A 25,889-nucleotide genomic window follows, 5' to 3' on the forward strand; every position below is an offset into this window, starting at 1 on the left:
ATGCACTAAATCTTTACAGTAAAGGTTGTATGATTTATTTAATAAAATCAGTGTGTTCTAATGTAATTGCTCTAATTATAACATATTTACATGATTTCACTATGTAGGCATTGCCATTTTATTGATACATCTATAATAGTTGATTATTCTGAAGTGGTTTCTATATTTAAATTATAATTATATTACTGTATTAAATTATACTGAGGTTTTAATATATCTGGGCTGAGTGTGACTGTGACTGGGTGGGACTGTTAAAACTAGAGAACAGACTGTTTTTTAAAGAAAAAAAAAGAAGAAGGAAAGAAAGAAAGAAAGAGACTTTGCAAATCACAAGAATGTTGACAAAGGAGCTGGGCATAAGATTGAACATTTACAGCCTCATAAGAACTGATTTATACATTTATACATTTGTAAGAAAACTGATCGCAAATACGGAACTTAATATGGAAATTGATTTCATTTGTTCTGAATGTGAGAGCTCATATTTAAACTCTAGTGTATCCTAAGCCTCCTCTACTAAGAGTTATATAAGATATTTTGAATTAATAGTTAGAATGATAGACATTTTTTCCATGTTGAAAACATTAAAATATTTCTGCTGATTTTATGATGAATAGGTACTTAATTGATGCCCTGCTCTCTCTCTCTCTCTCTCTCTCTCTCTCTCTCAAGCTGGACCTACAGTGAAGCCCAGTCTGTCTCTGCTCCCTCCCTCTCCTCAGCAGCTCTCTGAGGGCTCTGTCACGCTGGCCTGCCTGCTCAGTGGATACTCCCCACAGGGGGCGCTGGTGAGCTGGACAGTGGACGGCTCAGAGGTGACACAGGCTGTTCTGACCAGCACAGAGGAAGCTGTTACAGCCGCAGCAGCACCCTGACCCTGGACAAAGCTCGCTGGGAGGAGGGGGAGGAGTACGTCTGCACGGTCGCCCACGACGACAACACACAGTCCACCTCCTTCTGCAAGAGTCACTGTGAGGGCTGAGGACTCCTGTCATCATGTCCCACAGCACTGAGTCCCTGATCTCAGCCAGCCTCCACATGGGCCTAGTGCTTTAGTCCTGCCCAGAGTTCACTAAAGCCAATCTCATTTAACACAGTGTAGATCACAGACAGTGTGTTTGGGTTAAACCTACATACAGAGTCTCAGTGTTGTTATGTGTTCTGACTAAAAACCTTAAACCCTAGAGAAAACTGCTAAAAACTGCTGATACAAGTCCAGAGAAGTTCCACAATGCATTGGCAGGGTTGGTATTCTAAAACACTTGGCCATGCATGCTTAATGTAATTATAGGTTATTACAGATCATTTTCAGGTGTAGCCCAAACTTGTAGTTGTAGTATAAGACAAGAGGCTCTGATTCACATTGTTAGACAGTCAGAGACAGCTACCATGGCTGTGCATGTTTAAACACAGATACAGATATCTCCCCTTAAAATATAGTAGTCTGCACGATTTGAATTCATGAATTTGATACTGTGATATAGAGACAGGCTTAACCAATCAAACCCAAATCACAGAAAAATCTTACTACATCCTCAGCCTTCTGGATCAATGGGCTAAAGCCCTCACAAATTCATCCATGTCTGGGGTCTTTTTCATTATTTTCTCATGTGTGACAATGACCGTTAGTTTGCTGTCATGTGACATGGACTGACAGAGAGGGGTTAGGACCTGTGACAGTGTAAAGAAGGAGCTCTCACATGAAGCTGAAAACTCATCAATTATCAGTCCAGTCACATACAATTTATACAACTCAGGAAATGTTACTTTAAACTCCTGTAGATGTCCGGAAACAACAGAAAGGTCGAAATCACCAGAGAACCTCTTCACTAACGTAGGTTTAGCCACAAGAACTTAATTTCTCAATCTCACACTATCTGCTGCACTACCAGCAATAGTGGAGGAGTCAAAAAGGTGGGAACAAGAAATGCATCGTATTTGGGGCAGAAGACATGATGAAGTTTTAATTAAACCTAAATCTGTCCAGGAAAACCTGGTTTCCATTTTAGGAATGGCTCTGTTAAGGATGTTGGGCAGAGATTTATACACGAACTGACTGGAATGACAGATGACGTTTTGTGTCAGAAGATATCAGACAATCACCCTTTCAAGATCCTTTTCCAGTGAAGGTCATAGTTCACTTTGGGCTTTCACATATGCATGCATCATTTTTTGTCTTTCAACATGACTGAGTTTCTGGTTGAATGATCTCACACTGCTGATGATCAGTCTTTAAATATGAATGAGTAGTTTATAGTTGTATGAGGTTTAATAAGAGATTGTGAGTGAGATGCTCTGGGCTAGAGATGAAGGTTGAGGGAGCAGATTCTTGTCCTTTTCGAAAAAATGTAAAATTATTTTTCAAAATGTGATAATGCTTTTCTTGTGAAACCGCCAGTATTTAGAATGATTAAATGGTTGGTCTGAGGATGTTCTATCATTTCCATAACAGATCTATTGAAGGACATGTATAATTATTGGTTTTGTAATTAGAGTTAGTGTAGTGTGTTTCCTCTCCTCCACAGAGTGTATGATTGTGCTTTATCACATCCTCCCCCTCAGCACCTGCAGTAGGTCCCAGCTGCAGCAGTGCAGTCTCTGTGCAGTCTGACTGAGGGAGGTTTTTGTACAGCTCTGTATCACTGTGTGAGCACACTTTCACTACTGATGTAGTGGTAACTCTGACAGTAATAATCTCCTGCATCTTCAGTCTGGATGTTACTGATGGTCAGAGTGAAGTCAGTCCCAGATCCACTGCCACTGAAACGATCTGGAACTCCAGACTCACGGTAACTTGCACTATGAATCAGGAGTTTAGGAGCCTCTCCAGGTTTGTGTTGGTACCAGGCTAAACAGTCCTCATCATTGTTACAGTCATCAACTGCTGTGTTGGTCTTACATCTCACAGTAACAGAGTCTCCTGGTAGAGCAGATTTCACTGCAGGAGTCTGAGTCACAGTCACCTGACCTCTGGACTCTGAAATAAGAGAGATCAGAAAAAAATCACGTTATTCAAGGAACAATCTATTTCATTATCACTCTGTGTTAATTTTGATTGATTCCCTAAACAAACAGGTCATATACTCCTCACTTTTACAACAGCAGCACACCACAACAACACCAATAAATATATGAGGTACATATGTATAAAATACTTTGAAAACAACAAAAAGGTTTATGAAATAAAGTTCCTATTACCTTTAACACAACACAAAACTGTCCAGATGAGGATGGTGATGAAAGTCATGCTTGCTGTGGGTTAAGTTACTGGGGCAGGCAGCTCTCAGTCATCAAGTCTTAAACTCACAGGACTATAAACACTCCCAGAGCACTCAAGCATGTGCTGCCAATGCAAAGTGTCCCCTCTCTATGGAAATGATCTTCCTGACAGCGCAGAGTTGTAGGAAATATATAAAGAGTTTATAATATACAAAGAATATAAAGAGTTTCATGGGATTGCAATACATACAACTTATATACTTACTGACATAGATAGAAATACTGCAAGTAAAGTCTGTCATTATTCCAGATTAGAGTGAATTACTGTAAAAATGAATGTCATATAAACGTTTCATATTAAAATTTCATCTTGTCTTTGTCTGATTTTGTGACACTGCCACATGAAATGTGTTTTTAAATTAAATAAATATTTAGCTCCTCATTGTAAGGAAAGGGTTTAAATCTAAAAACCTTGCAAGGTTAAGCCTTTTCTGGGGGCTAATATATTGTGACGGCTGTGTGTGATGGCTGCACATATAGGCCATTGCATCAGTTTAGTTTCAACCTCATTTATCACATACACATAAAATCTGCAATAGATAACACAAACTATCATTTGTCCTCTACAACCTTTTATTTGCTTTCAGTTTCCAGGTTAAGTGCACAAACTTGGTTGCTGAAAGATTCCGTTATTCACCATTAATCATTGTTACCTGCCTAGTCATCTCTCCAGATTGGTCCGTCGTGGAAAGGGGTACGTGCGGAAACACGAGCTCTTTATTGGGTTCCCAGAGGCGAGAAGGATCATACCATCATTAATTATCTGAGGGGGCCAGACATCAATCCGTGTTTCCTCAATGTTCTGAATGTGTTTGTTTTGTTTTCTTTAATAAGATTATTGGTTAAATAACTGATGTCTGGTTATGTAAATTTCATTTGAATGTATTAGTTTAATTATAACCTTAAATATTTATTTATTAGCCATGCTCTGTTGTTTGTCACCCCCTCTGTCTGTTGTTTGGTGCGGGTCACCAAACTATATATGTGTGGGAGCTCCCTGTGTTAAGGCTGTCTTTTGTTCCTGTCTTTTGGTCCTGTCATTTGTCCTGATGTACCCGAGCATGGCTTATTCATTTTTTTTCCGTTGAGGCTAAACCAATTTCTGCTGTTTGTAGACCTCCGTCACTGGAGGCCAGAGCAGACTGTTTTTTAGTTGTATAAGAATCATTTTGTTTAGACTTTATTTTGATTTCACTTTCGATTTGCAAAGTTTAATTTCTTTTCTCTCACCACGATGAACGGATGCATCAAGCAATAAACTGCAAATTTCTGCACTGCCACTCCTGTCTCTGTGCCCTTCTGTTGGCCCGCCCTTTACATATATATATATGTATATGGAAACTGTGTTCTTGTTGTCAAAGCCATGCTTTATGCAGGGGAGCAAAATGCATTGTCTTTTGTCTTTTTTGTAATGATTGTAATGGAACGGTGCCTTTAACGAGCTCTCTGGCAATGCAAGGGGCGGAGCTTCTGGGAACAGGAAGGGCAGGAGAAGTATATCCAGGTTGGCCTGAGGGGGAGGACGAGAGAGGCCCAAGGAGGAAAAATGGCAGTGTGAGGAGGGAAGAGCCGTGTTTGGTGTGTTTGGGAGTAAAACCCAATATCTCAAATCCACAAACTGAACCCTATAAGACCAACTCGACGTGCGGTAGCCCTGACCCAAAATCCAGGATCAAAAGGACCCCAAAAATTAGAGATAAGAAAGTCAGGGGGATTGTTACAGCAGGGAACCATCCATGGCTGCCGTGCCCTTGGGCAAGGCCCTTAACTCCCAACTTTCCCCCAGGATTGGTGTGCTGCTCACTGCTTCACCTAGTGGTTGTGTGTGTTCACTACTGTTGTGTAAGGATGGGTTAAATGCAGAGGTCAAATTCACTGCTCACAGTGTGTGTGATCACAGAGATTTAATCTTTTAATTTTATTTAATTTTTTACCTCCACAAACAGAACATCTGTCAGCATTACACTTTTTCAGTGTAAGTAATAAACACCTCTCACCAGAATATATAAAATGATGAAAATACTAGAACACTTCCCATTGGTAAATACATGGAACACAATAGATGTTACTGTCTGTAAATTACACTGAAATTGCTAAACTTCAGGAAGATTTACACAGAGAGCGAATCGTCAGAGACTTGATGTGTAACTTTTACAAGGTGATGGACTACAGTCCTGGGCTGACCTCATGGATCTTTTTGTGTTTTCTATTGAAATTTATGCAGAAATCTCTCATTTAATCCAACCATCTGTTTAGATTTAAATTTCTTCTCACATTTTAGTGTTTAAAAACATTAACTTTCTTTGAACGTTTTTTGCTCTCTGTTGCTTTTATGTAGTATCCAGACAACTACTCCAGCCATTCCTCTATTGTTCTGACAGAGGGACTAACCTGACAGCCCCACACACCTTTCAAACACACACAACCAAACATGAGAAAGAAACAGATCTCAAACTTGGAGGACACATTTTTATCTGTTTGGAATATCAAAATCCACAAGGCATCTTAGGGGAGAAGATTAATTTGGCCAAATTTCCTGTACACATGTAGACCTTTAACAGATGTAGAGGGAAAGTCTTTGGATGATTCTCTGGTGAAGGTCTGTAAGTCTTCAGTCTCACTGTCTGCATTAAGTGATGTGTCCTCATGTGTCAGCTGTTCACCCATTTTACTGTTACACCAACAGTTAGATTCATTTATTTTTTATCATCCTTACTGACCTCTTTTACTCTTCTTAAACTCCTGTCTATGTCATATTGATGTACAACTCTTTGTGAAAACATGAACATGAGCTTTTACAAAACCATCAGCCAAAAGAACAATTAAAGTGGTTGGATTGATGACTGACTCCATAAACATTAATCAATGATGTTATGTTTTAATAAGAGCTATTTTTGAAGGACATTCATTGTTATTGTTATTGTTATTAGAGTTAGTGTAGTGTGATTCCTCTCCTCCACAGAGTGTGTGATTGTGCTGTATCACATCCTCCCCCTCAGCACCTGCAGTAGGTCCCAGCTGCAGCAGTGCAGTCTCTGTGCAGTCTGACTGAGGGAGGTTTTTGTACGGCTCTATATCACTGTGTGAACACATATTTGCTACTGATGTAATGTAGACTCTGACAGTAATAATCTCCTGCATCTTCAGTCTGGATGTTACTGATGGTCAGAGTGAAGTCAGTCCCAGATCCACTGCCACTGAAACGATCTGGAACTCCAGACTGACGGGTGCTAACATATCTAATCAGGAGTTTAGGAGCCTCTCCAGGTTTGTGTTGGTACCAGAACACACAGGCTGGGCTACAGTCTGATGCTGGAGTGCTGAGTCTACAGCTGATTTTAACAGTGTCTCCTGGAAGAATTGCTTTCATTGCAGGAGTCTGAGTCACTGTGACCTGACCTCTGGATCCTGAAACAAAAACAGACATAGATAATAATACAGACAAAAACAACAACACCAACCATTTTTGACAATGAATTAACAGACAATCAAATTATATTCAAAATTTTCATTTTACCTTTAACAAAACACAAAAGTGTCCAGATGAAGATTGTGATGAAAATCATGCTTGCTGTGGGTTAAGTTACTGGGGCAGTCAGCTCTCAGTCATCAAGTCTTAAACTCACAGGACTATAAACACTCCCGGAGCACTCAAGCATGTGCTGCCAATGCAAAGTGTCCTTTCTCTATGGAAATGATCTTCCTGAGTACAGCAGACACCCTGCATTCATATATTCACACATGTGGAACCATTCTACACTTCTATTATATGGTCATATTGTGTTATCTACTGATATCCAGTGTTCAAAAGGAGAACTACAATTACTCCTGAATGTTACTGAATCAATTCTATGTAAAGTTCTGAAGTTCATAGGACACTGACATGTGAATGATCAACACTATCAGTAGTGTGGACTATGCTGATCATTAGAAAATTAAACTGTTATAAATTATGACCCAATATGAGTTGTCTTTGCTTTAACATCTGTGATGTCACCTGAATAAACTACAGTGTTGAGTGAATGGTTTATAATAAATGACAGTGTTGGGTGAATGGTTTATAATAAACTACAGTGTCGGGTGAATGGTTTATAATAAACAATAGTGTTGGGTGAATGGTTTATAATAAACTACAGTGTCGGGTGAATGGTTTATAATAAACAATAGTGTTGGGTGAATGGTTTATAAGAGGTGTCTATGGTTTCTGTTTATTTGCTGATGCATTATACCACCTTGTAGCCTATACATTAATGTGTCTGTGTATTAAAACATTAAAACTAAAGTCTACTTAGTACAAAATTAGTTGTTCCAAAATAGCATACTTCAAGTTAACTAATCATTAACACACTGGAATACGCTTACATATGCTAAGATTTAACGTACTTAGCATTTTTTTCTCCAGGCTAATCCTAGCACATGTGTTTGTGGTGGAGGACACCCATGCAAACTCCACAAAGAAAGGACCTGGGACAGCCAGGATTCAAACCCAGGGCCTTCTTGCTGTGTAGTAACAGTGCTGACCACTGAGCCACTGTGAGGCCCTCAAGCTGTTTATTCGATGGATCAGCAAATCTCTTTCCCACATTACTCCGTGTGTGAATTGTAATTTCTGATAAGGGAGACTACGCTGTGTGTGAATTGTAGTTTCTGATAAAGGTGATTACTCTGTGTGTGAATTGTAATTTCTGATAAGGGAGACTACGCTGTGTGTGAATTGTAGTTTCTGATAAGGGCGATTACTCTGTGTGTGAATTGTAGTTTCTGATAACAGCGATTACTCTGTGTGTGAATTGTAGTTTCTGATAAGGGAGACTACGCTGTGTGTGAATTGTAGTTTCTGATAACGGTGATTACTCTGCGTGTGAATTGTAATTCCTGATAAGGGAGACTACGCTGTGTGTGAATTGTAGTTTCTGATAAGGGTGATTACTCTGTGTGTGAATTGTAGTTTCTGATCATGGCGATTACTCTGTATGAGAACTGTAGTGTCTGATAACGGCAATTACACTGTGTGTGAATTGTACTGTCTGATGACGGTGATTACTCTGTGTGTGAACTGTAGTTTTGCAGTGCACCAAAGTGGGTAACTAATGACTTCCTACGAGAGGGAGTAGTTTTGATTATTACTTTCGGTTTTGTTGTAACCCTTTGTTTTTCTTTTCTTGATTTATAAATCAATTTTATGACTCACTCAAGTACTTTGTTCCCCATGTATCTTTTTTCCCGCTTGATGTTTTTTCCTCCCACATTCCCTGGACTTAATTCACGGGAACATAGCACGTGGAATTATTACATTATTGGGTTCTATGGTTAAGATATTTTGCTGAGATGTTGAAAAGGGAAACTTTCTACCACATGAGAGACATTAACCTGCCCCTCAACCTGAATTTGATCTTTTTTTCTCTGACAGTTAAGATTCTATCACTGTGATTACTCATCACTCAAACGCTCCTTCACCTGTCAAAATTGCACCCCTTTTTCTCACTGGTCCTGTTCCTCTCATCTGCTTGACGTCTTATGTGTCCTCAGAAAGCTGCAAATGTAATCCTGAGACAAATGGAGACATTTATCACACAGTCACAGACATGGTGATAGAGATGGAGCTGTCTGGACTGTTGTTTGTGTTTGCCACCAGCTTCCTCTTTTCAGTCTTGTTAGTGCAGTAGGTAGTGTGTCAGTTTCATCATCTGAAGGTCAGGACAGAGACTTTTAACATGAACCTGTTTGATTGGCTGTCCAGCAGCTTGTTGACAGTAAAACAGTCTGAGATGGTGTCTTCAGATTTTCCTCTCAGCTTCCTGTGTCATACAGAACTCAGAATTAGAAAAACACTTTTGAGTGTTGGTGGTATAGTGGTGAGCGTAGCTGCTTTCCAAGCAGTTAATCCGGGTTTGACTCCCGGCCAACGCAGTTGTTTTTTAGCCCTACGGGTCTTTGAAGCTTGTGTTTGGAAATTAAAATTCGTTTCAGCTGCTTAAAGACTGACTGGTCTGTTTTTGTGCTGGGGTGACATGGGATGCTGTGTCTCTGGAAAAGAAGGTAGATCTGGTGTGTGAAGTCTGATACACACACATACAGTAAACCTTTTAATGTGGCAGCTTTGGTCTTTCAGCATTCCTTGGTTATTTTATCACAGTTGCCACACTGGTCACTGAATATGAACACATCATGTTTGTATGTTCTCTACCTCTGCACTCATGGAAAAGTTTTCCCCATTTCAGATAAACCAGTAATACCTCATAGCTCCTCTAGCCAGCTCCAGAAGATGGTATTCAAAATCAGTGAACTGTACAACAGAAAAGAAAAGCAAAAATGGACAGGACTTTTTTCCTCTTTATTTCACTATATTAATACTATTCATTATGAACATAAACCAACCAGAAAAACTGGAAAATTGTCCTTCACTAACGTAGGTTTAGCCACAAGAATTTCATTTCTCAAACTCACACGATCTACTTCACTGTCAACAAGCAACATTTGAGGAGTCAGGAAGGTGTACACATCACTGGCACAAACTCTCTATAGTGTTCTACACACCGTAAACACTAGAGACAGGATCAAGAAATGCATCGTATTCGGGGGAAAAGACATGATGTGGTCTGAGTTAAATTTACATTTATCCAGGAAAACCTAGTCTCCATTTTAAAATGGCTCTATTGAGCATGTTAGGCAGAGATCTCTACAGGGATTGACTGAGAGTAGTGTTGGTGTTATCTGAGTGTGTTTGTCCCACAGTGGAAAGAACAACACTGTCAGTCAATGGACTGCTGTTTCTTCTCTTTCTTTTGGAGGAATTTAAGACCCCTGGATACTGACACTGTTCCATCCAGAAAGTATCTCTGTCCATTTCTCATGACCTCACCAGCCTTACACACATACACAGATTTAAACTGCAACATAGAATTTACTGATGTCAGAAAACCAAGGACCTGCACCAGGAATTTCCCTACTTCAGAAACACTCTGTTACTTTAGTTGGATTAAAAGTCCTGAAGCTTCACTGCAGATACTCACTGGTTCATCCTCATCTTCAGTGACTATTGACAGAGTCAGAATTTCCTCTCCACTGTCAACATTACAGCGTCTCACATGAAAGTGACCAGTCCAACAAATCTACAACAGCTTTTCCAGAGTAGGAGCAGTGGACTGATGTTTGATGTAGAGTCTATGGAAGAACACATGCGATTAACTAGACAACTCAAAACTGCTCTAACACATGGTTTATCTGGGACAGTGTACAGTACTGTTGGGTGCAGCTGATGGTTGGAGTAGTGTATGTAGAGAACGATCCTGCCAAGCTTTTCTTGTGTCATTGCCTGTGCTCCACCTTTTACTCCACTGTGTGGGAAATTTGGAGTCCCCTGTAATGAGAGTTGCTAATTCTCAGAGACAACAAACTTCAGATGTGATGAATCATTTCTTCTTTATTCCATGTGCATGAGAGAAACAAACCTCAGAGATGAAGCACAATTCTCACTGAGGTAAAGGAGTGCAGAATTTTTCAGACAGTGAGATTTCCAAGGACATGTGTGGAGGTATAAAAGATAACCTTTCTCGTGGAGCACCGGACACTTGGTGATCGCTCCCAGGATATGCAGACACAAAGAGGCCTTTTTTACTACACAATAAATGTTTTCTACATATTAAATAGTAAATTGTTTTAATATACAGATACATTTTGCTGCATATAGTAATTAAGTTAGCACAGGTCCCTATAATATTAATACTTCATCATGACAGTAGTCATGAGGCACATTTTCCCTCTGAAAGTTACAATCATAATGCAAAGCAATATTTTTCCCACATCACCCATACCAGCAGCACCATCACAGCACTGACTGATGATGTTTCTAGCACTGTACTCATCATCATACTACTGTTTCACTGTTTGTGTTGTCAGGTTGTCACTCTGGTCCCTCTGTCTCCTCTGTGTCCCCTTTTTCATTAGTTCTCCCTCTAGTGTTCAGTCTGGGTTCTGTTTTCACTGTTTTCTCTTGTTTTCCCCCCTCTTTGTCAGTTTGTGGTTCAGCCCTGTTTAGTCTTTTAGTCCAATCATTGTTCTCACCTGTGTTTAGTTTGTTATACCTCGTTAAGCCTTGTTCACTTTGATATAAGTACTGTGATGCTTTTCCATTGAAGGTCAGAGCGACTTGAATACATAAAAGAATAAACAGGTGACACAAATGAACTAATGATCAGGTGAATCAGAAAAACAGTGTCTGGAGTCCTCCAGTTCCCTCTGCTGACCAGACTGAGATGGTCTGGTTTGTCGACCAGAACACCACTAGACACCTCATCTCCTGCTCATGTTTTATATACAGACACAGACATGACAATATCATATTCTAATAAAATATCTCAGTCTACAAGAGTGGGAGTGTGTGTGGTGCTGTTTTCATTATGCACACACAGTAGGGAGATATCATGATACATACAATTAAAACACTACTATATTGATGAACAGAGTTTGCTTTTAAATCATCACTTTGATTCATTTATTTTTTATAATCTTGACTGACCTTTTTTTTATTATTATTATTTTGGCGTTATCATTATGATGTAAATCATTTTATGAAAATGTGAGCAAGACACCATTGAAATCAGCCCAGAGAATGATGAAAGTGATTGGTCTGAGGAGGACTGAATCTATAGATATTATCATGTTCTCTGATTTCCATAACAGATATCTTTGAAGGACATTCATTGTTATTGTTATTGTAATTAGAGTTAGTGCAGTGTGATTCCTCTCCTCCACAGAGTGTGTGATTGTGCTGTATCACATCCTCCCCCTCAGCACCTGCAGTAGGTCCCAGCTGCAGCAGTGCAGTCTCTGTGCAGTCTGACTGAGGGAGGTTTTTGTACAGCTCTACATCACTGTGTGAACACATCTTTGCCACTGATCTCATGGTAACTCTGAGAGTAATAATCTCCTGCATCTTCAGTCTGGATGTTACTGATGGTCAGAGTGAAGTCAGTCCCAGAACCACTGCCACTGAAACGATCTGGAACTCCAGACAGACGGGTGCTTGCATACTTAATCAGGAGTTTAGGAGCCTCTCCAGGCTTGTGTTGGTACCAGTTTAAACAGTCCTGAAAACTGCTACAGTAAGCCATGGCTGTGTTGGTCTTACATCTCACAGTAACAGAGTCTCCTGGAAGAACAGATTTCACTGCAGGAGTCTGAGTCACAGTCACCTGACCTCTGGACTCTGACACAAGGGAGATAAAAAATAAATAAATAAATAATCACGTTACGTTATTCAAGGAACTGAATCTATTGTATTATCATTCTGTGTTTATTATGACTGATTAACTGAAATAAAGGTCATATACTTTCATAACAGCAGCACATCACAACACCACAAATAAATATTGAGGTACATATGTATAAAATACTTTGAGAACAACAAAAAAGTATGACCTGAATATCTTTTTACCTTTTAAACAACACAGAAGTGTCCAGATGAAGATGGTGATGACAGTCATGTTTGCTGTGGGTTAAGTTACTGGGGCAGGCAGCTCTCAGTCATCAAGTCTTAAACTCACAGGGCTATAAACACTCCCAGAGCACTCAAGCATGATGCCAATGCAAAGTGTCCTCTCTCTATGGAAATACTCTTCCTGAGCACAGAGTTTTAGAAAGTATTTAAAGAATTTATAATATATAAATATTAAAAAGAGTTCCATTGGATTACATTACATACAACTTACATACTTTCTGACAGAGACTTTATTTGCAGAATTTCTTATTTCAGATTAGGTTGAATTACTGTAAAAAATTGTTGTTTTATGAAAGCTGAATGTCTTATAAACATTTCATATATAAATCTGATGTTTTTAGGGTTTAATTTTATTCTTCTATTTGTGATGTTGTCTCAGTGAAGTAAGGGCAGTACTCTTAATGTCTCCTATAAGACAAGAATAAACTTTGAAAAACTGTGACATGTTTGTCCTTGGTGCAATTGCATTTCTTTTGCATTTGAGTATCATCACATCTCAGTCTTAATTAATTAAATGAATCCTTCTGAACAAGTGATGTTAAACAATAGCACACTGACTCTTACAGAGATAAATAAGGAAATATGAATGTAACTTTTTCATAACTCATCATTAACAGTTACATTCTGTGTTTTTTATTTGTTCTGTAAGAACCCTTCTCCTCTGAATAAACTCCTCAGACGCCCTTCACTGAGAGAGGGTAAGATTCCACGTTACAGCAAGACTACCCTCATAAAGTGTTTATGAATGGTAATATATTAGTTAATAAATGAGTTAATAAATTATGATTTATTAATGAGGTTATGAACACTTTATAAATTATTAATAAGCAGTTATAACACATTAGCTATAAAGGGCGAGACCTGTGATAGTGAGTCCACATTTATCTGTACTGTTAGGCCTCTGATCTCATTGGTTACTTAGTTTACTTTGTCTTCTCCATCAGCCAGCATTTATACCTGTCAGCTTCCCTGTGGAGGCATTCTGGGGATTATCAACTGGGAGGAGACCCCGGGGCAGACCCAGGACACACTGGGAGAATGATATATCTCGGCTGGTCTGGGAGCGCCTTGGGATCCCCCAGGAGGAGCTGGTGGATGTAGCCGGGGAAAGGGATGTCTGTGCTGCCCTCCTCAGCCTGCTGCCACTGCGACCCGGTCCTGGAGAAGCGGCAGAAAATGGATGGATGGATGGAGCTTCATCAGATTTTTGTTAATAAGTTACTAGAATTTAATCAACGTCAGCATGTCTTAATAGTCGAAAAGTTTCATTTGGCATATCAAATTATGGCATATCAATTAACATATGAAATTACCAGATTCATACACTAAGGCTGTGGTAATATTGTTTACCTTGACATTTTCAGCATGCTATCAGCAGCCATCCTCATTATTATCACAGGTGTTTATATGACATATGCTATCAGGTTGTTATGCACACTGGATATTAAAGTGGAATGTTGTGATGAGTGTTGGGGGGGTAGATGGGCGGAGCTTCCCAGCATGCTTTGGGCTGATGGACTATTGTTTAGCTATAGTTCATTATTGTTCAGTTCATGTTTCCCACTGTGTCTAGAAGAAGTGTATGTGTTCATCGTGTAGTCTTTGTGTTGTGTTGTTAATTTTTGTGATAGTTTAATGTTATCTGTGTACCGTAAATGTAACTGTCTGTGTGAATGATGTACTTCCCTCCTACCATTTAGTGATGGGAAGTTCAGACCTTTCTAGGGTTTTGGATCTTTGAATCTCGTTCATTAAAATGCACAAATCTTCTTTCAAATCATTTGTTCACATGAACTCATTCCAATGGAAGGGGAAATTAAACATCCATTCAATAGCTACATTATAAACAGCTACGGAAATGTTCTGGTTGACCAGCTAATGTTAACTTGCTGTCCTCACCAGTAATAATAGCATTGGTCATGTTACTGCTGTAACCATGTGAATAATGAACGAAAGACTCAGACCAGAAGACCCATGGTTATGATTCATGAACGAATCAGTCAGTCCTACACTGAGTCTGCACAGTGGTCATGTGACAAGTGAACAGAAGACTCAGACCCGAAAGAGTCGTTCATGAATGAAGCCGAGTCTGAGTGGTGTGCATGCGCAGCCCAGGGAAAAATGAACGAATCACTCACTGAGGTGACTCGTTACTCCTGAGTCATACAAAAGATTAGTTCAAAATGAACAAATTGTTCACGAATGACACATCACTACCACTGTGTCAGCAAGTTATTTGTGTTAGTGCCTGGTTTGTGCTGTTGTAAAATAAAAGGCGTGTTGCTGAAAGAGCAAAGGCAGTGTCATCACTCTAGAGAAGAACCAGCAACTCATTAAAAACTGATGATGTGTTTTACACTTTACAATAAGGCTCCCTTTTTTCCAGTTATAAATGTTACTAACTCATTAAGATTGCAATGTTCTTTACTCTGGCCTGCCTGCCTCTAGTAACAATAGTCTTCAGCTGGTCCAGAATTCTGCTGCTAGAATTCTGACCGGAACAAAGAAGTTTGATCACATTAACGCTGTCCTGGCTTCCCTTCATTGGCTCCCAATTCATGCAAGGGCAGATTTTAAGGTCCTCTTATTAACATATAAAAGTTCACATGAGCTTGCGCCTTGCTACCTGTCTGGCTTAATTACACCCTATAACCCACCTCGCACCCTGCGCTCTCAACATTCTGGATTGTTAGTCATTCCAAGAGTTAAAAAGAAGTCCGCTGGCAACCGAGCCTTTTCCTACCGCTCTCCCTTCCTCTGGAATGGTTTACCTAAAGAAGTTAGAGAGGCAAACTCTCTCAATACCTTTAAAACAAAACTAAAGACTTATCTATTTTCTCTAACTTATGCATGATATAATTTTGATTTGACTTTGTTACAGACATGTAAAGCCCTTTGAGACTATAAATAGTGATATTGGGCTCTAAATAAATATTATTATTATTATTATTATTATTATTATTATTATTATTATTATTATTATATGGTGATGTGTTTTATACTTTAAGGTAAGGCTCCCTTTTCCAGTTATAAATGTTAGTAATTCATCTGTAGATGATGATGTGTATAACACTTTACAATAGTCTCCCTTTATCCAGTTATAAATGTTAGCAACTCATTAATAGATGGTGATGTGTTTTACACTTTCATCAATATATTGACAATATACAACATACAACACCAGTACTGCACACTCATGGAAATATTTATTTCTCTCCACATTGAAAATCAACCAGTACATCCATGCATCTCCAAAAGTTGCATTTTTCACTGAAAACACAACAAAAACATTTGTGAATTTACTGTAAAAAAAAACAAAAAAACAAAAAAATCTAAGTATCATCTCTTGCCCTAGCTGGATCTGGCCATAGCATTTTGTCCACATCACAGGCTATGTCCTTTCTCACCTCTCTCAGTGTCAACCCATCGTTTACAACATGGTCAACCAATGTTGCTCGAATCTCATCTGATAAATTTGGTCCTCGTCTTCTTTGGTCTACCTCTACCTCTTCCTCTTCCTCTCCCCACTCCTCTTCCTCTGCAGGCTCCCCCTCTCATCCTCACTCTTCCTCTTCCTCTTCCTCTTCCTCTTACTGTAATGTTGTCTTCCATTTTTGTTAAAGACAGGTAAACTCACCTGTTGCCTTTATTATAGCACTTTCACTTGACCGGTGAGTTCACAATTAAGCACCTTAACACCTGTACACCTGATGGCTGTCTTTGATCAACTGGTTCATAGCTGTGGTATTTTAAAAGGCAGTGCCTTGAAATGGCAAAGAAATGACATCATGTTACATCTCTATGTCTAATGTAGGGAAGTGTGTGTGTAGTGTTTTGCAAAACACCATGTGTAGTATTTTGCAAAAAGTGTGAGGCTGAGAATGTGCTTATATATGTGGAAATTGGGGTTGAGGTTTTGCTCCTTGAGTGTAAGGTTTAACAAACTGTGTGTTATTGTTAATTTTAGTATGTAAGCCGTCATAAAAAAAAAAAAAAAAAACTGTAATTAAATACCTCTCACATTAGTGGATAAGGGAATACCACTGTGTATGCTGTTTGGGTCAAAAACCTGACCTTCGTAATAATACACTGACAAAACATGTAAGGAAGAGTCCATGCACAGTAAAACATCCAATTTCCAAAAGCTTTATTTCCAAATGCAGCAAAATGTGCAAGTTACTCAGCATCAGTATTAGCATTAGCATCAGCAAGCTCATCATCTCGTCTCAGGTCTGGGTCATGCCACAATATCTCATCAACATCACACATTATCTCTGCTCTTGCCCGGCAGCATGGGAAAGATGCACTTGTGTACCTTAGAAAACCCTGGATAGATTCCACACACACATCACCACAAGCGTCCACCATTGCCTCCAGGAGCTTTTGCTGTGTGTGGGGGTTGCGGTCATACACTCTACACCACCATGCTGAGAAAAATCCCTCAATCGGATTCAGACATGGGGAATATGCTGGCAAAAAAAAGAACAGTGAAACTGGGGTGGTCACTGAACCTGGCGTCTACAAGAGCAGCCCAGTGGAAACTCACGTTATACCAAATGACAACATTTTGGGCTTGCTCTGGTTGTCCTGGTTCCCCTTCCTGTTGAAGAAAGTTATTGTGCAGCTGATCTAGAAATTGAAGGAGTTGTGCTGTGTTGTATGGACCCACTTTGACATGGTGGTGCCACAATTGCTGATGGCTACACATAGGGTGATGTTGCCTCCCCTCTACCCAGGAACTTGTGTGGTGCCATGGTGATCAGTGATGTTGTGCCCCCTTTTGTGCCTTTTTGTTAGGTTGAACCCTGCCTCATCCTTGAGGGTTTATTCATTTGGGTCAGCCCTGGCATCCAGCTCAAAGATTCTCTACAGAAGTCAAAAAAACTATTTACTGACCCTGCAGTTCTGATTGTTGTGTTAACAATTTTGAGGCTTAGTGTTTGCACGTGGAGAAAGGTGTGCTCTTTGAGTTTAGGTTGTGATAGCTTGAGGTAATAATATTGAGAGCATGTGTTTGCTGAATGATCCTATAGTGCAATGAATATGTTTTTGTTCAGTTTTGTGTAAGATTTTGCAGAAAGAGTTTTGAATATTGAAACGTGTGGAAACAGGTGAACAGTGTTTATGGTTATGTGAAATGTGTGTTTGAGTTTGGGAATGAGGTAAGGGTATGGGTTCTTGTGCTAAAGGAACCAGTTTTTCTGTTTAAGCAATTGAGAAAAATGGTAATAATCTTTTTATCACTCTCAGAGCTGTACCTGTTGGACACTCATTAATTATCAGTCCAGTCACATACAATTTATACAACTCAGGAAATGCTACTTTATACTCCCATAAATGTCTGGACACAGCAGAGAGGTCTAGACCCTATAACCCCTCCTTGCACCCTGCACTCTCAACATTCTAGACTATTAGTTGTTCCAAGTGTTAAAGAGAAGTCTGATGCAAACCGAGCCTTTTCCTACCGCTCTCCTCTGGAGTGGTTTACCTACAAAAGTTAGGGAGGCAAACTCTCTCCATACCTTTAAAACCAGACTAAAGACTTGTCTATTTTCTCTAACTTATGAATAATTTAATTTTTAATTGACTTTGTTATAGACATGTAAAGCCCTTTGAGACTGTAAATAGTGACATTGGGCTCTAAATAAACTTTTATTATTATTATTATTATTATTATTATTATTATTATTATTATTAATCACTAACATAGGTTTAGCCACAAGGATTTCAGAATTTCATTTCTCAGCCTCACACTATCTACTGTACTACCAGCAACAGTAGAGAAGTCAACAAGGTTAGAACAAGAAATGCATCATATTTGGGACAGAAGACATGATGTGGTTCTAATCAAATCTAAATCTGTCCAGGAAAACCTGGTTTCCATTTTAGAAATGGCTCTGTTAAGGATGTTGGGCAGAGATTTATACAGGAACTGACTGGAAGTCGTGGTATCTGAGTGTGTTTGTCCCACAGTGGAAAGAACAACACTGTCAGCCAATGGACTGCTGTTTCTTCTCTTTCTTTTGGAGGGATTTAAAAGCCCTGGATACTGACACTGCTCCATCCACAAAGTATGTTCGTCCATTTCTCATGACAACACCAGCCTTACACACATACACAGATTTAAACTGCAGCATAGAATTTACTGATGTCAGAGAACCAAGGACCTGCACCAGGAATTTCCCTACTTCAGAAACACTCTGTCACTTGAGTTGGATTAAAAATCCTGAAGCTTCACTGCAGATGATTTTTGTGTCAGGAGATATCAGACAATCACCCTTTCAAGATCCTTTTCCAGTGAAGGTCATAGTTCACTTTGGGCTTTCACATATGCACAGATCATTTTTTGTCAGTCTTTAAACATGACTGAGTTAGTTTCTTGTTGAATGATCTCACATTGTTGATGATCAGTCTTTAAATATGAATGAGTGGTTTATTGTCGTATGAAGTTTAATTAGTGGTTGTGAGTGAGCTGGTCTGTGGTAGAGGTGAAAATTGGGGGGGCAGATTATTCTTGTCCTTTTCAAGTATAAAATTATTTTTCAAAATGTGATAACGCTTTTCTTGTGAAACCACCAGTATATAGAATGGTTAATATGGCTGGTCTTAAGACGTTCTATCACCTCGATTACAGATAAACTGAAGGACAGGTATAATTATTGTTATTGTAATTAGAGTTAGTGTAGTGTGATTCCTCTCCTCCACAGAGTGTGTGATTGTGCTGTATCACATCCTCCCCCTCAGCACCTGCAGTAGGTCCCAGCTGCAGCAGTGCAGTCTCTGTGCAGTCTGACTGAGGGAGGTTTTTGTACGGCTCTATATCACTGTGTAAACACATAGCCACTATGGTAACTCTGACAGTAATAATCTCCTGCATCTTCAGTCTGGATGTTACTGATGGTCAGAGTGAAGTCAGTCCCAGATCCACTGCCACTGAAACGATCTGGAACTCCAGACTGACGGGTACTTGTTTGATAAATCAGGAGTTTAGGAGTCTCTCCAGGTTTCTGTTGGTACCAGTGCAAACAGGCTGGGCTACAGCCTGTGGGTGGAGTGCTGAGTCTACAGCTGATTTTAACAGTGTCTCCTGGAAGAGCTGCTTTCCCTGCAGGAGTCTGAGTCGCTGTGACCTGACCTCTGGATCCTGAAACAAAAACAGACATAGAGTATTAAACAGACAACAATGATAACACCAACAAAAAATAATTAAAACGATCATATAATAATGAAATCACAAAATACAATTCACATTTATCATTTTCCTTTTACCTTTGAAACAACACAAAAGTGTCCAGATGAAGATGGTGATGAAAGTCATGTTTGCTGTGGGTTAAGTTACTGGGACAGGCAGCTCTCAGTCATCAAGTCTTAAACTCACAGGGCTATAAACACTCCCAGAGCACTCAAGCATGTGCTGCCAATGCAAAGTGTCCTCTCTCTATGGAAATGCTCTTCCTTACAGCACAGAGTAAAGAGTTTTATATGATCTCAATACTTACAGTTTACTGATACAGTCTTTACTTACAGTGTGTCTGTTTCTGTTCTAGACTAAACTCACATACTGTAATAATGACTATGACTTGTAAATATTTCATATTGAAATCTGAAGTCAATGTTTGTATTTTCTATTTTGTCAGAGATGTGTCTGTAAGAATGTAATAACAAAAAAGTTAGTACACACTACACATTATCTTCAATAATGAAGGAGAAAACTTAAATGTTTTTTGTTAAAGTCAGCATAATAGTATGTCTTACTCAAACAAAGAAAACAACAACAACAATAAAACACACACACACACACACACACACACACCACCATCACCTACCTTCCATACCATCTCACTGAATCAACTAAGCAAAATTAATACATTGAAACTCACTGTCAAGAAACCAAAACTGCAGCAGGACGCAAATGCACAACACAGGATTTTATTTATACAAAGGCAGAGGAAAACAAGGAACTGGAGAATACAACAAGATCCTGTCTCACAAGTTAGTTCAAACTGGGTTCGTCTCACAAGTTAGTTCAAACTGGGTTCGTCTCACAAGTTAGTTCAAACTGGGTTCGTCTCACAAGTTAGTTCAAACTGGGTTTGTCTCACAAGTTAGTTCAAACTGGGTTTGTCTCACAAGTTAGTTCAAACTGGGTTCGCCTCACAAGTTAGTTCAAACTGGGTTCGTCTCATAAGAGTATCAGGCAAAGGTCTGTGGTGCTAAACCAAGAGTAGACTTCACAAAGAATGTGCACAACTAAGGGGTTTAAATAAGGAAGAAAATGAATGAAATTAAAGTGCAGACAGGTGAAGGAGGTGAGTGGTGATCAGACCGGTGATCAGTAGACCGGCGACGCTGAACACTGAGTGGCTGAAGCAGACAAGGGGGAGACGAGGTCGTTACACTCACACACATACAAATGCAGAAATATCTTAAAAAATAAAATAATTAAAGCATCACAATAAAAGACTCTATAATAATGGAGGAACTAAAATAAACATCATATTATGCTTTCATGTCTAATGTCAGACTGACACAGTACTGCTCAGTACTGAACTTACTATTTATTACTGTTAAATATTCAGTATGCAGTTCATTATGGTTCAATACTCAGTACATGAACATTGTCAGATACAACACTGCAAAAAATAAAAGGGAAAAATTATTTGCCCTCAAAACATCTGACTGACTCAACAGAGCACAGTAAATACAATGAAACACAGAGACAGATAGATGACAAAGAAAAAAGAAAATTAATCAATGCATAAAAGTCAAATGATCAAAATAAAGAAAATATATAAGACACTAAAAGCAATAAATTGTAAAAACATCAGAAAATTCAATAAAGAATTCCTAAATATCTTTTTTCTTCAGTAGAAAACTATATTTATGACTCATTAATTAATTGAATGGAGTCTCTATCTCTCTAGTCCATCTGGCCTTTAAACTCTGACTTTAGTATTGAATTATTGAGAAAGATTTGTCCTCTGTGTCTCTCACATCTACAAAACTGGATTAATGAGGTGTGTGTGTGTGTGTGTGTGTGTGTGTGTGTGTGTGTGTGTGTGTGTGTGTGTGTGTGTGTGTGTAAATGAGAGAAGGAATGTGAGAGAATGTGTGTGTTCATCTGGGTCTCTGGGCTGTGTGAAAAGCAGTGATGTGGTTTGTCTGAACTCAGGAGTGCTCTCCCTGATCAGCTTCACCTGGACCTCATTTGTTCTGTTCTGGACTCTGTCCAGGCTCCTGCAGACACCTTCAGGTCTGTGGTGGATGAGGAAACCTGTCTAACACACATTCCTAGAGGTCACAGAGAGAAACGAAACTATTTGAGATTCCCACATTGTCCAGTAGGGGGCAATGTGTTATACTCAGGTCTGTAATTGTTCAACTCTGACTCCATCTGTTTCTGCATTAGAGGGTTTGTGTTCAGTGATTCAGTAGTGGAGGAACCAAACTGGATGTTGACAGTGAGTATCCAGATGTATTTTATCTTAATTAAATATCAAATCTATCAATTGTTTTAGGAAATGATGTGTAATTAGTTCCCATGTGACAGATGAGTATGCTGGGAAATTATTCTTTAATCCTGGATTTGTTTGTGAGCAAATTGACTGTCAGTTTGATTTAACACACATACACATATACACACACACTAACACACACACACACACACACACACACACACACACACACACACACACTCACAGACAAACACACAAAATGATATAAAAATGCTTGTAATTGTTGGAATATGAATGAGTTGATGGGTTGATTGATGAGTATTGATAGACTGATGAACAATAATGTTAACAGTGTGAAACAATGTGCTGTAAAGCACAGAGAGATCAGAGTCATTAGAGCAGGAGGTTTTTGTACGGCCACTTAACCAGTTTGTATCACTGTGGTGGACTTTTGGTGGAGGCACCAAAGTTTCAATTGGACGTAAGTAAAAGTCTCTCCTCTTTATGAAAACATTTATAATCCAGATTAAAGGAAAGTGTGGAAACACTGTGTAATTTATAAATGACACAGTTTATATAGTATTAAGTTTTATTTATGTTTAGTGTTGATCCAGTGACAGTGTTGGCTGTTAGAATAAAACAATCTCTAATACAGTCGCCTTTGTATTTCTCACCTTTTTAAAATGTAAAATGATATAAAATGAAACCAGAATATTTTGGATTTTTGAAATATAAATTTCTTGAGAAGTTGCCTGATCAGAACTGAGATGTTGATTAATCATAATGTAAATGGTATGAATTAAAAAAATATATTGATATAACTACAAGACTTCAACTTCAACCCAAAGCGAGATGTAACAACTTGGATAAAAACAGACTTTTAAAAAGAGAAAAGGGCAGAGAGATGTAGTTTGTAAGGTTGGTTTACATTATGACATCCATTTGGCATTGACATGTAATGTTTAATTTCAAACGTTTAATAATAAGGTTTAATAATGTTTAATAATTCAGAAATCCAGTAAAATATACGTTGTAGATGTCTGTCTCAGTTCATGTGAGATTTAAAACTACCAGATAAAACTGAAAGATCACTAATGTTTGTCTTAAAAAATGTCATGGTTTTTATTACAGCAGAATGCAAACTCATCTGATTAGTTTTACTCAACAAACCTCACAATTAGTAAACCTCATGTTTAACAAAATATGTACAATACATTATAAATATTTTAAAACAAATTGTGTGAGGGAACTTTTAAAAACATATGTTTCCTCAACGACTTCAAAAGAATAGAAACAAAACATTTTAAAGATGCGTTTTACTTTCACATGAAAGTGTGTTTTGGAATAAACCGTTATTTATAAAATGACTGCAACTGTCTTTCAACGCTCTGCTGATCTTGGTTGTGCTCTGTGAGTCAGAGATAAGGGAAGTGAAAGAGGCAGAGCCTGTCTGTTTTTGAAGCACAGATAAAGTGTGTGTTTAAAGAAGAAAATCACACACATATGAATGTGAGATGGAGACTAATCATGTCTCATACTGCTGTGTCCCTCTACTGATTGATGGACACATGTCAGCTCTCTCTCCACCCAATGACAGCTGTGATTTCTCATCTGTCTCCTAGGTGACACCCGGCCCACCCTCACGGTCCTGCCCCCCTCCAGCGTGGAGCTGCAGCAGGGGAAAGCCACACTCATGTGTCTGGCCAACAAGGGCTTCCCCTCAGACTGGAAGCTGAGTTGGAAGGTGGATGGTAAGAGTTGGAGTTCAGGGGTGAGCTCCAGCCCTGGGGTTTTACAGAAGGATGGTCTCTACAGCTGGAGCAGCACCCTCACCCTCCAGGGGGAGCAGTGGAGTAAGATGTCAGTGACCTGTGAGGCCACACAGGGCTCCCAGTCTGCAGTGACCCAGACACTGAGGAAAGACCAGTGTTCTGAGTAGTGAGAACACACACACACACACACACACACACACACACACACACACACACATACACACCTCCTCTCCCTCCTGTTTCTGTTATGAGTATATGAGACTGGCTTTGTGCTGGGTTTGACCCTGTGTGTGAGTCTTTCCAGCAGCTTGAGTTGTCATCAGAGCATCTTCCATGTGATATTGTTGTGTTTCATATCAAATCCATTCATGTCCACTGTATGTGTGTGCTTTACTGCTTAACTCTTGTTCTATTTTATTCATCATGAAAATAAAGAGCTTTTCAATCACAACCATTCCCCTCTCTGTGTGTCTGTCTTTATTAAACATAATTCTCTTTACCAGGAAACTGACCCACTGAATTAATAACTACACAAATAAACAAACAAATACTTCTTTATATATTAAACTGATTTATTCATAATTTATATTTTAACAAACTTTTTTGTAAAGTTAAAAAAAAATACATTATATGTTCATCATAAATCTATGAATATCAATATTATTATAAATGAATTCACTATAAGCTATTACAAAAACCATTAAAACACACTGAGTATGAGTGTGGGAGATATTGATTGTGTATTAGTCTGACTCAGATGTTGATCACCTAGTCCAGGTTTGGTCTTCTTGATGACACTAATACTAAAGTAATGATCTGTAAACTCACTCTAGCCCCCTGGGGACGGGGGAATATCTGGCCACAGTGCTGCTCTATTCTGGGAGTGTGGGTGTCGCCCTGAACATGCAAATCTGACTTTCACCCTCACAGCACCCACTCACACAGCCCTAAACCCCCTGAGACTGGGACAGGTGTGTGTGTGGTTTACGTTTTTAGCTTGGTGTTTGAATGTGAAACAGATGTTATGACTTTACTGTATTATTAAAAATGTATAAGTGCATTACTGTATTAGTAAAAATTTTATTGTCAGTGTGTCTAGGTCAGAGACGTCTACTGTCTACATAAGAGATCACAGAAGACTACTGTCTACATAAGAGATCACAGATGACTACTGTCTAAATAAGAGCTCACAGAAGACTACTGTCTACATAAGAGATCACAGAAGACTACTGTCTACACAAGAGATCACAGATGACCTGATCCTCTGAGGTGACACACTTCTGCCACTCCATTTCACCTCCTGTCTCATCTGGCAGCAGATTCATAGGTGAATGGAAACAGGGAGATAAACTTGTCATAGGCCAAAGATTTATGGAAGGCAGGTGTTGCAAAAGGTCTGGCCTTTCAAAAGGGAAATTATCACTGTCACCCAGGTTGATTCAGCATGGATCCCCTCTTGTGTGAAGCACCAGCAGCATTGGGAGAGAAACTCTCAGCACTTCAGAGGAGACCCATCATACCTCTCAGGTTCCACCACAGGAGAAAAACAGGGCTCCATGAGCTGGGGCTGGTTTGTTGCTTTAATAATTTGGGTGAAGACTTCTGTCACAAACTGGGAAACTTGGTGCATGTGTAAGTTACCAGCTTCAATTGAACAAAGGGCACACCAGAAAACAGAGGCACAGGAACACGAAAACAAGAACAAGGCAGGATTCAAAGTCACTCAAAAAGACTTACTCAGGAACTTGGAATTCATTGGTTTTATTAATACATGTATTGAAGTATTTCTTTCTATAAATGACATATCAGATATTAGTAAGTCTACTCTTTGGGAATCCCTTAAAGCTTACCTGAGAGGAGAAATTATTTCTTTTTCTGTCTGGG

General features: G+C 39.1%; 1 pseudogene and 5 gene segments (V, D, J or C); 2 read left to right on the forward strand and 4 right to left on the reverse strand.

Moving 5' to 3' along the window:
• The window catches only part of LOC115824838 (Ig kappa chain V-III region MOPC 63-like), a 184,984-nt pseudogene extending 184,002 nt beyond the window's left edge, over positions 1-982 (forward strand).
• LOC115824958 (Ig kappa-b4 chain C region-like) overlaps positions 1-24,456 on the forward strand; it is a 47,412-nt gene extending 22,956 nt beyond the window's left edge. The window contains 1 exon segment of the C gene segment in view: positions 23,856-24,456. Coding sequence covers positions 23,927-24,172 — 246 coding nt within the window.
• LOC115824946 (immunoglobulin kappa variable 4-1-like) lies at positions 2,640-3,253 on the reverse strand. The segment is given in 2 exon segments: positions 2,640-2,977; positions 3,199-3,253. Coding segments are annotated over 2 exon segments (387 nt in total).
• Positions 6,356-6,851, reverse strand: LOC115824947 (immunoglobulin kappa variable 6D-21-like). The segment is given in 2 exon segments: positions 6,356-6,687; positions 6,797-6,851. Coding segments are annotated over 2 exon segments (381 nt in total).
• Positions 12,150-12,764, reverse strand: LOC115824942 (immunoglobulin kappa variable 4-1-like). The segment is given in 2 exon segments: positions 12,150-12,487; positions 12,716-12,764. Coding segments are annotated over 2 exon segments (387 nt in total).
• LOC115824943 (Ig kappa chain V region 3381-like) lies at positions 19,600-20,096 on the reverse strand. The segment is given in 2 exon segments: positions 19,600-19,922; positions 20,048-20,096. Coding segments are annotated over 2 exon segments (372 nt in total).
• Positions 24,457-25,889: the final 1,433 nt, after the last annotated feature.

Source organism: Chanos chanos, chromosome 12 (assembly GCF_902362185.1).
Source record: "Chanos chanos chromosome 12, fChaCha1.1, whole genome shotgun sequence".
Lineage (NCBI taxonomy): Eukaryota > Metazoa > Chordata > Actinopteri > Gonorynchiformes > Chanidae > Chanos > Chanos chanos.